Source organism: Anarhichas minor, unplaced genomic scaffold, assembly GCF_050575085.1.
Source record: "Anarhichas minor isolate MPS153535 unplaced genomic scaffold, ASM5057508v1 ptg000026l, whole genome shotgun sequence".
NCBI lineage: Eukaryota > Metazoa > Chordata > Actinopteri > Perciformes > Anarhichadidae > Anarhichas > Anarhichas minor.
The window spans coordinates 7,847,501-7,861,768 of record NW_027466472.1 but is presented as its reverse complement, the minus strand read 5'-3'; the positions used below and the strand labels follow the sequence as shown (position 1 = coordinate 7,861,768).

Here is a 14,268-nt window from a genome sequence, read left to right as displayed (position 1 = left end):
AGAGACACATAGCTCAATATCAGTAACACAACGGTGCGCTTTCAGTAAATATGATGCTACCGACAAATACAGCCGCTAACACAGAAAAAGCCGCACGAGTCGTCGCGTGATTTCACGCTTCCGGAAGTTAGAATGGCGTGAGAAAGAGAGAGCTGTCCGAGGTGCTGACACAGTGAGTAGCCTACTGCATGTTCTTCTTCAGACAACATACCAATATATTGCACATGTACTTCTATTACTACAATGTGTTTGACTTTTAACAGTGATTCATTATCTAAGGTAGCCTACTGTGTATTTGAACTGTGACAATACTGACTGTGATAGACACCAGATCTTTCCTTAAACTTTTTTTTTCTGTAGCCTAATATTATGAACCCCTTTATCGCAGGCTCACTATATTCTGTGGAAATGCATTTTGATCTCAGATTTTTTTAAAATATATTATCAAAATTTGGGAAGATGGATGAACCTCAAGAGTCATCGTCCTGTAGCACCGATGCCCACAACTCCAGCGGCAGTACTTCACAATGCAATGGAGTCCCAGAGTGCCGGACCCTGCTGCGGGTGCCGGAGTCCCACGGACTCCAGCTGCTGGGCGTGCTCAGATCATTCAGGGAGCAGGGCTTGATGTTTGACTTCACCATTAAGGTCCAGGAACAAAGTTTTCCCTGCCATCGCTGTGTCCTTGCAGCATGCAGTGATTTCTTCAGGTAGTCTGTCTGTCTTTCCACTACCTACCTACCTACCTACCTACCTACCTATATATCTATCTGTCTATCGATAGTAACTGCTCTGTCTTTAGGGCCATGTTCGAGGTGGACATGAGAGAGCGTGGTGATGGTTCAGTGACTCTGGGTAACCAGTGTCCGGTGGCAGTGGGTTCTTTCCTGGACTTTGCCTATTCTGGAGAGATACTCATCACTGATGGCAATGTGGACATGCTGTTTCAGGTTGCCTCTTTTCTGCAGGTAGAAATACAACAATTCTTTCTTTTTTCCCTTTAAAACAAACAGTTGTTTTGCTAACTTTGTGCCATAACTAGTGCCTCCTCATCTGCCACAGGGTGTTACATATTCTTCATATTTTGACATGTTACAGTTAGTGCTGTGACAATATCACAAGATTTTTACTGCACGATTGTCATGACTAAAATAATTCAGTCTAACAATATTCACAATATTTGTGGAAAATTTGATTCATTTTTTAAAATCATCAGTCAAAGTCATCTCTAACTTTGTTTATTTAACATTTCGTCTCTATTTTTGGAAATATTACACTCAAAACACGACTGTAGGGGGATGGTACATGAGTCTGTAACTATAGCTGCATATATAAAATGATTCAAGAGGTGCTGGATTATTTACATGATGTTATCACATCATCAATAATTTATAAATGTCACGGTCATTGTAAATACTGGTATATTGCGACACCCAGTGAAGCACAGGTGTAAATAACAAAATGAATGATGGCTGAATTCCTTTCCTATGGTACAACCTCACAGATGTCTTCACTTATTTTGACTTGTCAGACCTCCTCTCTGGACTGTGTGGGCATGTACAGACTGTATTTCATTAGCATTTGTTGCACAAATTAGCATTGGACAACTAACAATTTTATTATTTTTATGGTTATATGAATTGGTGACCTCATGTAATTACAGGGCTGTCATTTAACTAGCATAACAAACATTTTTGAATATGTACTGTTTGTGTCCTCAGGTTACAGTCTTGTCCCGAGCATGCAGCGACTTCCTGATAGAAACCATGGATCTTGGTAACTGTCTGTCCCTCTTCTCCCTCGCTGAGGCCTACGGCTCTGCCTCCCTCCTCCAAAGTGCCAACGAGTTTGTGGTTCAGAACTTCTCTGACCTCTCCAAAACCCAGGACTTTCTGGATATGCAGGTGCTGCTTAAGAAAGGACACGATAAGGAAGGCATTTTAGTGTATATAAGGATGAATGTAGATTATTTGTCAATGAACTCAGACATTCCTACTATGCATGCAGAGTCTGCAATCTGTCTGAGCATTGACTTTAATCTGTTTTTGCTCATTCTCAGTAATTAACATGTCGACTCCAAATCATATTTCATAACCAGTCAACTGTAACTCTTCGTGATTCATAACGTGATGATGCATCCATATAAGAAGGAAGTTGAGAAAAAGGACAGCATCCCTTTTAAATGGCCTTTAAAACAAGATATAGCAACAACATTTGCCAAAAGGCTTCAGCCATCTTAACCTTTTTTTAAATCTTCCACATGCTCAGGAAAAAAGGCTATGATTTAGAAAGGGTTTTAAACAATTTCATCAAGTTCATGTATAAAACGCGGTACTGTGTGCATAATTTATGTAATTTCTACACAAGGGCATAACATTCTTCCCACAACAATATGTAGAAAATCATAAAGTCTGGCCCTGAAGTTTGTTCCCTTTCTTAGTAATAATAGTGTAAAAAGTGATTTTGATTTGACAAGTGATCTTATTATCATTCTGCCTACATCAAAAAGCCTGAACTCAGTCAGTATTTACTATTTCCATTGCTTCTTATAGGTGAATGTGTTGGAGGCATGCCTAAGTTCAGATGCTCTTAACGTGCCCAGTGAGGAGGCTGTGGTGATGTCCCTTCTTAGATGGACACGCCATGATCTCTCAAGAAGACAAAAACTGCTGCCGGGCTTGTTATCTCTAACCAGACTCCACCATTTACCTGCACCTCTACTAAAGGTATGAGCACGCTGCATCTGCGGGATTTGGGATTTTTGCTGGAATGCTGATTCGGCAATGAGGTCTCAATGTTCCCCCTCACCTTCTCTCTCAGACCCTGCGTGACTCAGACGCCCTCCTCTGCGATGGTAAGTCGTGTCTCGCCCTGCTCTCAGAGGCTCTTAGCAAGCAGGATCATTACAGCGGCTTGCTCTCTGACGCCAGGCCAGCCACCACACAGAGCTACATCTACACCCACAAGACGGAGGAGAATGGAGAGATCCGCCACACCTTCTGCTACTGTCTGGAAACAGACCAGTGGAAAGAGCTGGGGACAGGGCACGGAGAGGGGGGCGCTGCTATGCCAGACCCACCAGGATCCTGCGTTACCAGCTTTGCTGAGAAGGTACGTTTTAGGATTGAACCTCGAGTCCTGCTGCTGTTTGGAGTCAGTGGTTCCCAACCATTTGTCAACCTGTGACCCCTTATTACAAGTTATAGACTTATAGCCTTGGTGTGTGCATGGGGTGTGAGTTTTCTTCTCCAGATTGTTTTGTTTTAAGGTGTTTTAGAGACCTCAAGAGGTAAAAGTATGCCGATAACAGTATTGTTTCACAAGAAATAAAAAACAATTAAGGAAAAGTGAGAGAAGAAACCTGTTTTTAAGACACTATTATTCCTTGTATTATCTTTTAACCCTTGAGTTTATCTTTGGTCCCGACCTCCAGGTTAGGAATCACTGTTTTAGAGAAAAGATGTAAAAGGAGGAGCATAATCGTAAAATTGGACAACAAACAAATGGGGCCATTCCTTTTTTTTTTGGTTGAATAAATTTGCCAACTTATCGTCTTTCCACTGGATCTAAGATGTTTGTGACAGGCGGTTGCCGGGGGAACTGTTGCCGGGCAATACGTCTCCATGTGGCCGAGCCGTTCCACGACGCCACGGACGAGGTTTGGTGTTTCTGTCCTGTGACCCTAACCTGCACGCGTGCGCCTCCCATGCGAAAGCCCAGAACCACGCACACAGCTGTGACCTGCCTGGACCGAGTGTACGTCATTGGAGGACGGACCAAAGGATCAAGAAGGGGAGCTCCCAGTCTGCTGGAGGTAACAGTGTTTCCTTTATATACAATTGGGTGAAGATTTCCTTTTATTGCTAGACTATTAACTGTGGATTTTTTGTTAATGTGCAGTTTAAACACGGCTCTTTTCTATCATGTATTGTAGGTGGAGTATTATAACCCTCTGATCCAGACCTGGTGCTCAGTCAGCCCGCTGCCCACTGCCATCTTCTACCCTGAGGCCAGTGCTTGTGGAAGTGTTATCTATACACTGGGCTCAGAGGTGGAGCTCACAGACTCCTTCAACCCCTCGCTGGATTGCTTCTTCCGCTACGACGCCCAGCAGGACCAGTGGAGCCGCCTGGTGGCAGAGTTTGGCCAGTTCTTCCATGCCACACTGGTCAAGGCGGTGTCGATTCATAATACACTGCACCTCTGTGACCTCTCCACTTACAAAGTGAGCCATCAGATTGGCACTGATGAATGCATGAGTTGTCAGTCATTGCATTGTAGTGTGAAGGCATTAACAAAGGGTTATGTTGTTTACGTTTTCTGAGCAGGTTTATTGTTAAATTCGGACTTCAAAATTCGCCTATTTCTCTACATCCAGGTCTACAGTTTTTGTCCAGAGACCTGCGTGTGGAAGGGTGAAGGGTCATTTGAGTGTGCTGGGTTCAATGCTGGAGCGGTTGGTATGAGAGACAGAATCTACATCCTGGGTGGAGACTATTCACCTGACGAGATCACCGATGAAGTTCAGGTACGAGAACTTTTTTATCCAGAGTAGCTACTTTGACTTTTATTGGCTAAAGGGGGTGGTCCAAGTTTTTCCTGAGCTGAAAGTGGAGGCCACTTGATGGCAAAATGTCACTTTATTTTTAAGAGGCCTTGAAGACGTGATCAGTAGCTCACCAGAGAAACATTAGCATCAAAGTAATCCCATTGCAAAGACAAACAGAGGGTATTCATCATCTAAGATCTGTCTGTTTTCTTGTGTATAGGTGTACCACAGTGAGAGAAACCAATGGGAGGAAGTGACTCCCATGCCCAGAGCACTCACTGAGTTCCACTGCCAGCTAATCAGCTTCAACAGATACAAAGACCCATGGGGTGACACTGCTTGATACACAGCAGACACCCACTCATGAAAACATGTGAGTGGATATACATGTGTGTGTTACATGTGTCACTGATGTAAGCAAGTACCCATGAGTCTCCCTTTGAGGCTTTCAACCCTCTGTGCACGACAGACAGCTGACTGAGAGAATGACAATCTGTGACTATCACCGCATCACTCACACATCCTCACATCCCAAGAGCACCTAAACCAGGTATTTATTTTATTGTTTTTGTTTATTTAAAGACTTTAATCCTTAACTTTGTATGTGTGAAGCACCTGCTGTCATAGGGTCTCTGTTGTGTCATTCAAAATGTGGTCTCTCCCATGGAGGAACCCTATAGAGTAGAAGAGTAGTATTTTAGAAATCCTATTTTAGTAACTGAATATTTTTTTTTCCTGCTTTGTATGAAAAGGAGAATTCCCCAGAAAAAGAACTCACAGTATCTGTACACTTATCAGCTCTCCTACAGCTAGAACATAGAAAAGAATACTTTGTTATCTAACAGTTTTGAAGCTCCATTTACACAGCCTTCATGAGGAATTCAGTGTTATTTTCCTGCATTTGGGGTATTTGCATCATGAATGGATCAAATAACTTTGTTTTGGCAAAATTACACAAACACGTATACGTCCCTTTCAACTAAATGTGCTTCACAAGATGGTAATATTTTTAGAAAATGGTCCTATTATGGGTTTGTGTTATATTCTATGTCATTAGGACTGCCTGTTATTTTCTTGATTCGTCCTTTGTTTTAGCTGATGAAGACCTGCTCATACATAATTGACTATTTAAAACTCAACTAAAATAATTGAATGCAATGCTGTGTAAATGATCTGGGTGGATTTTCATTTTAAACTACTTGCATATATTCAGTTTCCGACTGCCATGTATCTATGCATGCCCTGTTTCTCCTCTCATGATGTATAATTCTACATGTGATCAATCCACAAATCTCCTGATAAGCTTCAGTAACTGCTTTGATGAAAATGTGCAACTGTCACAGAGAAACACTCTGTAGCTTCAAAGAACACAAATGCTTAACATTTCAGAGAGCAGGAGGAGAAAAGGGCGTCACGGTGTAAATCATAAATGCAAAGTACATTTGTGTTATGAAACAGAAAACTAATCCAACAAATGAAAGACTGTTTAATGGCAAGAAGTGAACATAAACATAATGCTTCCTTATTTGTGTAGATGTCTTCTTCTTTGAGTAGATATAATATCTGCATAGATACTTTCATCACTTAGTAAAAACAGAACAATAGACTCAACAGCATGGTTCATTGTATCATTGTCACAGGAATGCCACATGGGATGCTGTACTACTGTTTATGTGACATTACTGTGTCTCATAGCTGTTGCTTTAAAACCCCTGTTTATTTATTTTTATTCACCCTCCCATTTCTACTGTGACTTCCCCTTTGGCTCTTGCCAAATATTCAAGGCCACTTTCAAAAAACATCTCAAAACAAATTCTGATCCAAGATTAGTTTTTAAATGACAATCTGTCTGTAGCAATCGCATGATTTTAGACATCGCATCGCTACTTGAGCTCTGGACCAGACTACAAAAAAAGAATGAAAAGATGTAAACACTGTGTCTGAAGAATAATCAAAGTCCTACAATAATCAGGCTGGCTTCCTTCCACACACATCTCTCTGTCTCCTCTTCCTCCCGTTCATCTCGTCTCTCGTTGCTCCATGGTTTAGGCCTGGTACGCTTTCACCAGCAGCCACATCAGCAGCACAGTGATTAAGACGATCATGAAGTTGAGGAACAGCTCCTGTACCGAGCGGTCCATGGTGGTATCACACCCGAGAAGAGGAGGAGGGGAGGAAAGAAGCAGACAAATACGAAGGGTGCAGATGTTGAGTGTTTTTTATAGAGCTGAGGCTGGTCCTGGACCTGAGAAGTGTAGAGAGATATGAGCAATGAAACATATAATTAAGGTATTACCAAGGCAAATAGTATGGTGGTAAAAATATATATATATATATATATAAGTGTATGTGTGTCTACAGTGGCACATGTGCTGTGTTTTGCGTGTGCATGTTTGTTATAGATTAGAGGGATCAGACACTTCTTAGGCGGGTCGTTACATCTGTTCCATCACTCAACAGGGAGAGGGGCCAACAATACGCCCTCATATAAACACATGGGAGATGACACACACACCAGCAAAGTATACTCAATGATACACTATCATACATGTGATCAGGTTAGAAAGTACTGTATGGGAAAGTTATTGGTGCATGAAAGAAATAGATACAAGCCCCTTTGCACCCATTGCATTTTCAAAATCAGATGTAGCCGGTGAACTGTTACCTTTCCTTTTTTGGCAGCAATCTCACTATGAGCAGGAAGAGGAGAAAGCAGACGTTCTCATGCGCTCCAGTAGTACTTGATCTCTGATAGCTTGTCTTCTCGCTGACAATTCTATTGTGGCACTTCTTCTCTGTAGTATCTGTTAGCAGCTGATCTTCTTGCTGTTGTCCAGCTCTCTTCGGTGGCCAGGGGAAGGGCCCGCTCCTAAAGTAGTCACCCTAGCGGACCGCCCATGTTTCACATACAACCGGACTGATGTCACGCAGCAACTAAACAACCAATAGAGTGTCTTACTTTCCACAATATCATCCACTGGTGTTTTCCATCTATAACCATACAGAGTCTCCCTCTTACACAGAGACACACAACAGTGGAGGGACTCAGGGTTATTTATAAAACATTATTGCAGATACTAGGTGGATTACAGTTGTTCCAAACACAATATCCATGTCTTCTGATGGATATAGGAAACTGAAACAGTATCTGTATCTGGGTATGAGCTATGCACAGGGGCAAAGAACAATAACCGAGTGACCTCTCCAAAATGCAACATTGGAGGCATGTAGATTTAAATCCAGTTGATACCATAGTTTATCATGCTGTCTGGCAAGTCAAAGAGGAAAAAGGAAAGGTTAATTCCTCCCTTAGTTATTTAGATACTTTAATACGTAATATCATGCCACTGCACTTGAGTTACTTTCAATATTCTCTGTGACTGCTGGATGACACCTACCAGCCAGGAAAGACAATAAAAGGATGTGTAGGGCCATTCTCAAGAGGGTGGGACTTATTGTATAGGCCGGCCTGTTGGTGACAGAAAAGAAAGAACAGATGAGAGTGGCACGCTATGGAGAGCACGACCCTTTTTGTAATCGACAATGACAGATAACCCTCATCCCTTCAGTATTTTTGTTTGGTAATTCTATTTCTTGACCTAAATGAACTGAAAACTACTGAGCTACCAGTACTGACTGCAATGACATTAAACAACTAAGATACAACGTGTTAATTAGAGAGCAGATGTTGCCACCTTTGGACAAATCCAGGCTAGCTGTTTCCCCCTGCTTCCAGTCTTCATGCTGAACAAAGATAACCACCTGCTGGCTGTTTACTGTGAGGTCAAGAGAGTGCTGTCAATCCTCTCATCTAATTCATCCGCCAGAAAGCAAAAAAGTGTATTTGCCAAAACTATTCCTTTAAATAGATGTTGATTTTAAAGTGTTTTTCTCTCTCTTGTGGTAATGTATAACCATTGTTCTTTTACACTCTCCCTTCTACGCTGGTGCTAAGAAAGGGATTTTGAAAGTTCACCACAGTGAACCTCTCAGTTCATCTCACACTTGACAGCTGCTTAAAACCGTGTTATCTTTGATCTAATGTTAAACCCCCTTGACACACCTTCTTCCGTACACACAGAGGGGTCACAGCAGGACAAAGTGTGTATGAGCTTGGCTCCCTTGAACCTCTCCATCACAGGATTCCAAGGTCCTTCCCAGAGGATTTAAAAGATCAAAACGTCTGCTATTTTATCCCCCTGCTGCCCTGCCAACGTCAAACCAATAGCTATTTGACCCAGGGATTCCCATTGTCACGGAGATCCAGCGCCGGGGTGATTGAATAAAGCAGGGCGAGGTGTGCAGGCATCTATGTGCGGGGTGGACCATGGCCCACTCTGACAGCTGTGTGTGTTTAAGATAGAAAAGTACTGGCAGGGTTACCCTCTAAATCAGTGGAGAGACGGAGGGGTGTCAACAAGGCCTCAGAGACACCATTCCACACATTCTGGGACGATATGTGTGTGGGTGTACGTGCATGCAATACGACTACTGTTTATTACCAGTGAAGTTTGGTGAGAATTTCATGGTTGTCAGCTGTGAATGAAAAAGACAAATCAAATCATCTATAATACCAAAAATATCAACAATCAATTTATGCCAGGCGACAATTAGCTTAGCATAAATGGGAAGGAACGGGGATACAGCAAGTCAAATGCTTAACATGTTGTAGCATGTTTAATCCATAGAAAAATGAACAAGATGAGGTTTTGCTTTTAGTCTTTATGCTAAGCTAAACGCCTGCTGGCGAGGAGAGACAGGAATTCCTCTGAGCTGACTGTGATCCTGACAGAGAGATGATACAGGCAGCAAACACAAGGCTCAGGCCTGTTTATACTTTAGGCCAGTTGTAATATTATGTCTGAACATCAGATCTGCTGCCAAAGACCTCAACTCATAACTTCTGTCTGTCTCATATCCATTGTAGCTGCCAGTTAGTCAGCGAATAGATGGATCTGTACATTCTTCAGTGCTACAGCATATGTATTCTCCTGTTGGTATCTGTAATGCCAATGACCTGGTTGCATATCAGTCATATTTCCTTTTGAATAAGATTAGACCTAATGACCATGTCCCGAAAATATTTTCCTCTCTGGAAATAGAACATGAAAGAACAATGAAAAAAAAACGTGAGGGATTTTGGCTGATATATTTCTGTACTTTTACCGGTTTCATTGCCATAGTTTTTATGACTCTTATCCTTTTCCAACGACCGATATCTGCTTGCATATAGTCCCGATTGAACTGAATAACTATTTCAAAAAGCAATCTGTCCATCTCCGTCATGCAGTCTACAGCTAATCAGAATACAAAGATGCCAGTAACAGGAGTTTGGCCTCTGGCTTCTGGCCCTACAAAGGGTAATGGCATGCCTCTGGGTACACAAGTGGTTCCACTCTAGTTCTCACCATTACCCTGCTTTTTAAGAACTTGGCTGATGTGTAAGGTGAAGCAGCTCTTAAGCCCTGGCAAGGAAAATATCATCCTAATCTCATGTTCATAACCTGAAAGACATATTTCCACTTTGTAAAATGCTGACACTCATTGATCACAAGTTCATTGCTGACCAACTCTGAAATAGCAGTTGAGAAACAAATCTTACCACATAGTCCATGGTCTTTATTAGCAGATGGATCATTCATCAGATACTTAGTGGACTTTGTGGTGAGATTATTTCCTCAGCTTCTGTTTCCAATGTCAAAAAATGACCTGCACCTCACTTTTTAAGCCAGCTTGCATGAGACGTTCTTTAAGTGCTCTGATAAAATGGACATTTTCAAGTACAAGTAACTACTTCATGCGCCGAGGAAAATTGTGTGTTTGAAAACTCCACAGCAGCTACTTAATTGAGCTATTAGTGAGATCGTTTTTTTCTACGACAAGACAGTTGGGAAGTCAGACTGACTCAGAGTAATGGATTGCAACAAAATTGTCATCAGACAAAGAATTGATTAATGTCTTTCCCCTGTGTTTTCATTATCGTGTTCACTGGATAAAATTGTGTGTGTTGTGAATGCTAAGAAATTGCAGCAAGGGATAAAGCTTTGCTGCTGATTAATCTCCCAGCAAGGGCGTACGTGACTGAAGTCTCTAGGCATCATCCAACACACACAACGGAGAGAAGACTATTTATATTCTTTATTTATTTGACTGTTTGGAAAAATAAGATGGGGCAGAGCGTTGTAATGGTGTTGGAGAGGGCAGCCACAGTCTCCTGTCTGACCAGCTGCTGTTTTGGAGACTAAACTGAGCGTGCTGATAAAACAACGAAGGGTTCCCACTGGCCAGAGTTCAGCCTGGCACTGTAATTACTGAGATGGCTGAGGACAGGTGAGGGCTTCATTACACTACACACACCCGTGTATAATCGCACACACTGACGCACAAAAGTTTCATGCTCACGAACACATACAGTACATGCATGCTGGAACACATACTCACACCCAAAGGGGCTGTGGAGTCATTGATCTGACTGTAGAGGAATTCAAATGCAGGATCTGAGCTAATTGGCTCCTGTGAGGGAGGAAGCAGACAGAGAGCAGAAATCAGGGCAAAAAAATCAAAACAATAGACAGAATACATCAATTACAATTTAGAAACATGTCTGAACGTAAATCACTGGTTGTATCTGATCAGCATCTGCCCTGATGTGTAGGGTAATGTGTTTTGTTGAAAAGGATGCATTAGAATTAGCCAGCTAGCCTATTGTGATACTCTTTCATTCTCATGTAACACAAGATTATCCTCAGTTGCCAGAATTTGAGTCCAGTCTGATGATGGATGAATGACATGGATGAAAATGGATTGCAAAACAGTCTACCCAAGATAGTCATCCTGTATACTTGTATTTTTATCCCATAGTATCAAGTTAGCGGGGCCTATAGAATGATCCCTGGGGCAATTCTGTCTGTCTTTTGTTCGGAGATTAGGAAGGCATGCAGCATGGATTTGCCTTCAGGGTTCAGGTCCTATATAATGGAGCGCAGGGCAAAACACTGGATGTTAGTAAGCCTTAGATACCAAGTGGAAAAAATGGGTATCTTAGATGAGAAAAGAGAAGGGAGGCTTACACTAAAAGAGCAAGAGGTATTCCATCATTAGCTCGATATAGATATATACAACAACAGATCAATATGTCCCTGCTGGGATGTTATAGCCTACACTAGGACATTAATACCAGTATTAGACTATTAGTCTACCCATGGAAAGTACAGTAATCTCACTGGACATACTACTGAGTAACAAAGATAGACTTTCTTTCCTTATTTTGGTGGTCTGAACTCACATTATAGAAGGGCACACAACCAGAGGAAAATGTAGAGTGAAACAGTTAACATTTTAGGCTGCCAAAGGTATACGCCTACAATTAATTGCTGCATCACATTGCAACTGTTGGAACACAGCCATTGTTAATGGTATTAGTTGCCATTGTGCTTTGTCTGAGAAGGGGTTCAAAGGAGCCAACTGTGCATGGTGGCTCTGCTCTCCTGGGATGAGAATCGTCGGGAACCGTCAGTGTTTGATGCTTGTTGCACCCGGACAAAATACACGGACGTACCATGGAAGCTAGTGTGGGAAACAACATGGAAGCTGTCAGAAGGAGTAAAGAGGACAGAAAAGTTATTCGTAAACAGTTAAAAGCCAGTCACACGTTGCTGAAACATGAAGGCATCAGTACAGCACCGCAGCCTACCAAGGTAACACAAAATAAATATTCATATACAGGAAGTGGCAGCGAAGAGAGAGCTAGCTAACATTTAGCCTCTTCGAGCTACTTATTTTAAATATTTACAGCTATTAGATTCACAATTCAAAGTTGTTTTTCAGTTTAAGTGAGTTGAATGAAAGAGTGCACGCTGTTGGCTGGCTAGCTAATTTGCAGGTATAACTTTAATATTAGCTTGTATCTACTGTTTTCTGTCGTTTATAAGAAAACAATAGCGGTTTAAACTTTGTTGGGGAATACAATGTACAAATGTACGTGTGTCTTGGGCTGTTTGGATGTATTATTAGGAAATAATAATAATAATAATAATAATAATAATAATAATAATAATAAATAGTCTGTTTAGGTGTTTATCAGACTGACAGCCTGGTGGAAGAAGCCATTGATTCTTGAGGTGTAGGGTTCAAACAGTGATTAGCCTGTTTTGGATGTCGTCTTTCAAATTGTTTATGTTGTTAAACTGGTCTCTATAGAATCAACCAGTCGACCTCTTGTCTGTTCCACAGAGCTTGGTGGTGGCTAATGGTGGCCTGGGGAACGGAGTTAGTCGAGAGGCGCTGTCTGCAGCGCTGAACGAGATGGGAGAGGTGGAGACACTGATCATGCACCCTCACAAGCCTTATGCCTTTGTCACGTACAGGTACAGGTGCTGGGCCGAAAATACTATATGACACAAGTTAATTGCTTTCACCTCTCTGGAAGAAACTCACACCGTTGTTTTTGTCATCTTGTTTCCAGATCTGAAGAGAGTGCTCGGAAAGCCCACACCCACCTCAATGGGGAAAAGCTTCAATGCGGAGAGAACAGCGTCACACTCTACCTCAGTTATGTCGACTCAGGTACTTGACTTAAACATTGACACCTACAGACGCGAGCCTAAAATACTGTCAGATCTGCTACACTCATTTGAAGCATTGTTTATTTTAACAGTAAGTTGGATGGCTGAAGTTTGTGTGCTTCATGTGCTGGATATCTAGTCCAATAAGAAACATACTTTTGCAGTAGTGTGATCCTTACTGTATGTTCTGTTTGTGTGTCTGTAGTAACCTGTCAGGAGGAAGTGTCCGTTCCTTTGCCTGATGGATTAGTGTTGGTGGAGGATTTTGTGTCTCCGGAGGAAGAGGCTCTGCTGCTCGCTGCTGTCGACTGGTCGTCCACTAATGATGATGTCACTGGTGAGGGGCTGCGTAATTTGCTGTCTGTGTTTGTTTCTCAAGTTAAGTTGCTATGTAGAACTTCTCATGATCACCCAGGAACTTGATTCAATCTTGTCATAAAGCTGAGCATTAGTCAGATGACAGAGCCTTAATGAATCCAGTTTAATGTACACAACTGTTGTGTACAATTCGGATAAGAAATACAAGAATTTGGACCTCATTTGCTAATTTCATTCTTATGTGTTTTAGCTCAAAAAGCTCTGAAGCATAGAAGAGTCAAACATTATGGCTTTGAGTTTCGCTACGACAACAACAACGTGGATAAGGACAAGCCATTGGCTGCAGGTAAGCATCCATTAAAAACAAAAAAATCTAAATATTTCAATTTTAAGTATTTTTACTGTTTGGCCAACACATCACTTAAAATCATCTATTGATATTTTTGGGCTCTGTTGGTAGATTTAATCTCCATATTTCTATTTTCACCTATATCTCATGTATTGGATAGTGAGCAACAAGATGCTACATTTTGATTCCGTGTGTGTGTGTGTGTGTGTGTGTGTGTGTGTGTGTGTGTGTGTGTGTGTGTGTGTGTGTGTGTGTGTGTGTGTGTGTGTGTGTGTGTGTGTGTGTGTGTGTGTGTGTGTGTGTGTGTGTGTCCGTGTCCGTGTCTGTGTCCGTCCAGGTATTCCTCAGGAGTGTCTAGCTGTTCTGGAGCGGTGTGTGAAGAACAAACACGTCGACATCCTGCCAGACCAGCTGACTGTCAACCAGTATGAGTCTGGACAGGGTGAGTTTTACCAGTCATGTCTCTAATGATGACTCACCAACTAAGA

General features: G+C 41.9%; 3 protein-coding genes across 3 annotated transcripts in view; 2 read left to right on the top strand and 1 right to left on the bottom strand.

Annotated features, from left to right (window-relative positions):
• The first annotated feature begins 459 nt into the window (after nt 1–459).
• kbtbd3 (kelch repeat and BTB (POZ) domain containing 3) lies at nt 460–6,074 on the top strand. Its single transcript, XM_076100817.1, has 10 exons — nt 460–710; nt 803–968; nt 1,722–1,904; nt 2,553–2,726; nt 2,821–3,111; nt 3,572–3,814; nt 3,935–4,225; nt 4,379–4,528; nt 4,770–4,922; nt 5,019–6,074. Exons 1-9 carry the CDS (start codon nt 460–462, stop codon nt 4,890–4,892), a joined length of 1,872 nt encoding a protein of 623 aa, XP_075956932.1. The 3' UTR covers nt 4,893–4,922; nt 5,019–6,074.
• A 358-nt stretch (nt 6,075–6,432) lies between these two features.
• Nucleotides 6,433–6,690, bottom strand: sln (sarcolipin). Its single transcript, XM_076100566.1, has 2 exons — nt 6,601–6,690; nt 6,433–6,453 (listed from the first exon to the last, which is right to left on the bottom strand). The coding sequence occupies exons 1-2, from the start codon at nt 6,688–6,690 to the stop codon at nt 6,433–6,435; spliced, it is 111 nt and encodes a 36-aa protein (XP_075956681.1).
• A 5,399-nt stretch (nt 6,691–12,089) lies between these two features.
• Nucleotides 12,090–14,268, top strand: part of alkbh8 (alkB homolog 8, tRNA methyltransferase) — an 8,601-nt gene continuing 6,422 nt past the window's right edge. Inside the window, exons 1-6 of the mRNA XM_076100477.1 lie at nt 12,090–12,246; nt 12,782–12,915; nt 13,014–13,114; nt 13,319–13,450; nt 13,682–13,777; nt 14,118–14,222. Coding sequence (XP_075956592.1) covers nt 12,109–12,246; nt 12,782–12,915; nt 13,014–13,114; nt 13,319–13,450; nt 13,682–13,777; nt 14,118–14,222 — 706 coding nt within the window. The 5' untranslated portion in view covers nt 12,090–12,108. The remainder of the gene's footprint in view (nt 12,247–12,781; nt 12,916–13,013; nt 13,115–13,318; nt 13,451–13,681; nt 13,778–14,117; nt 14,223–14,268) is intronic.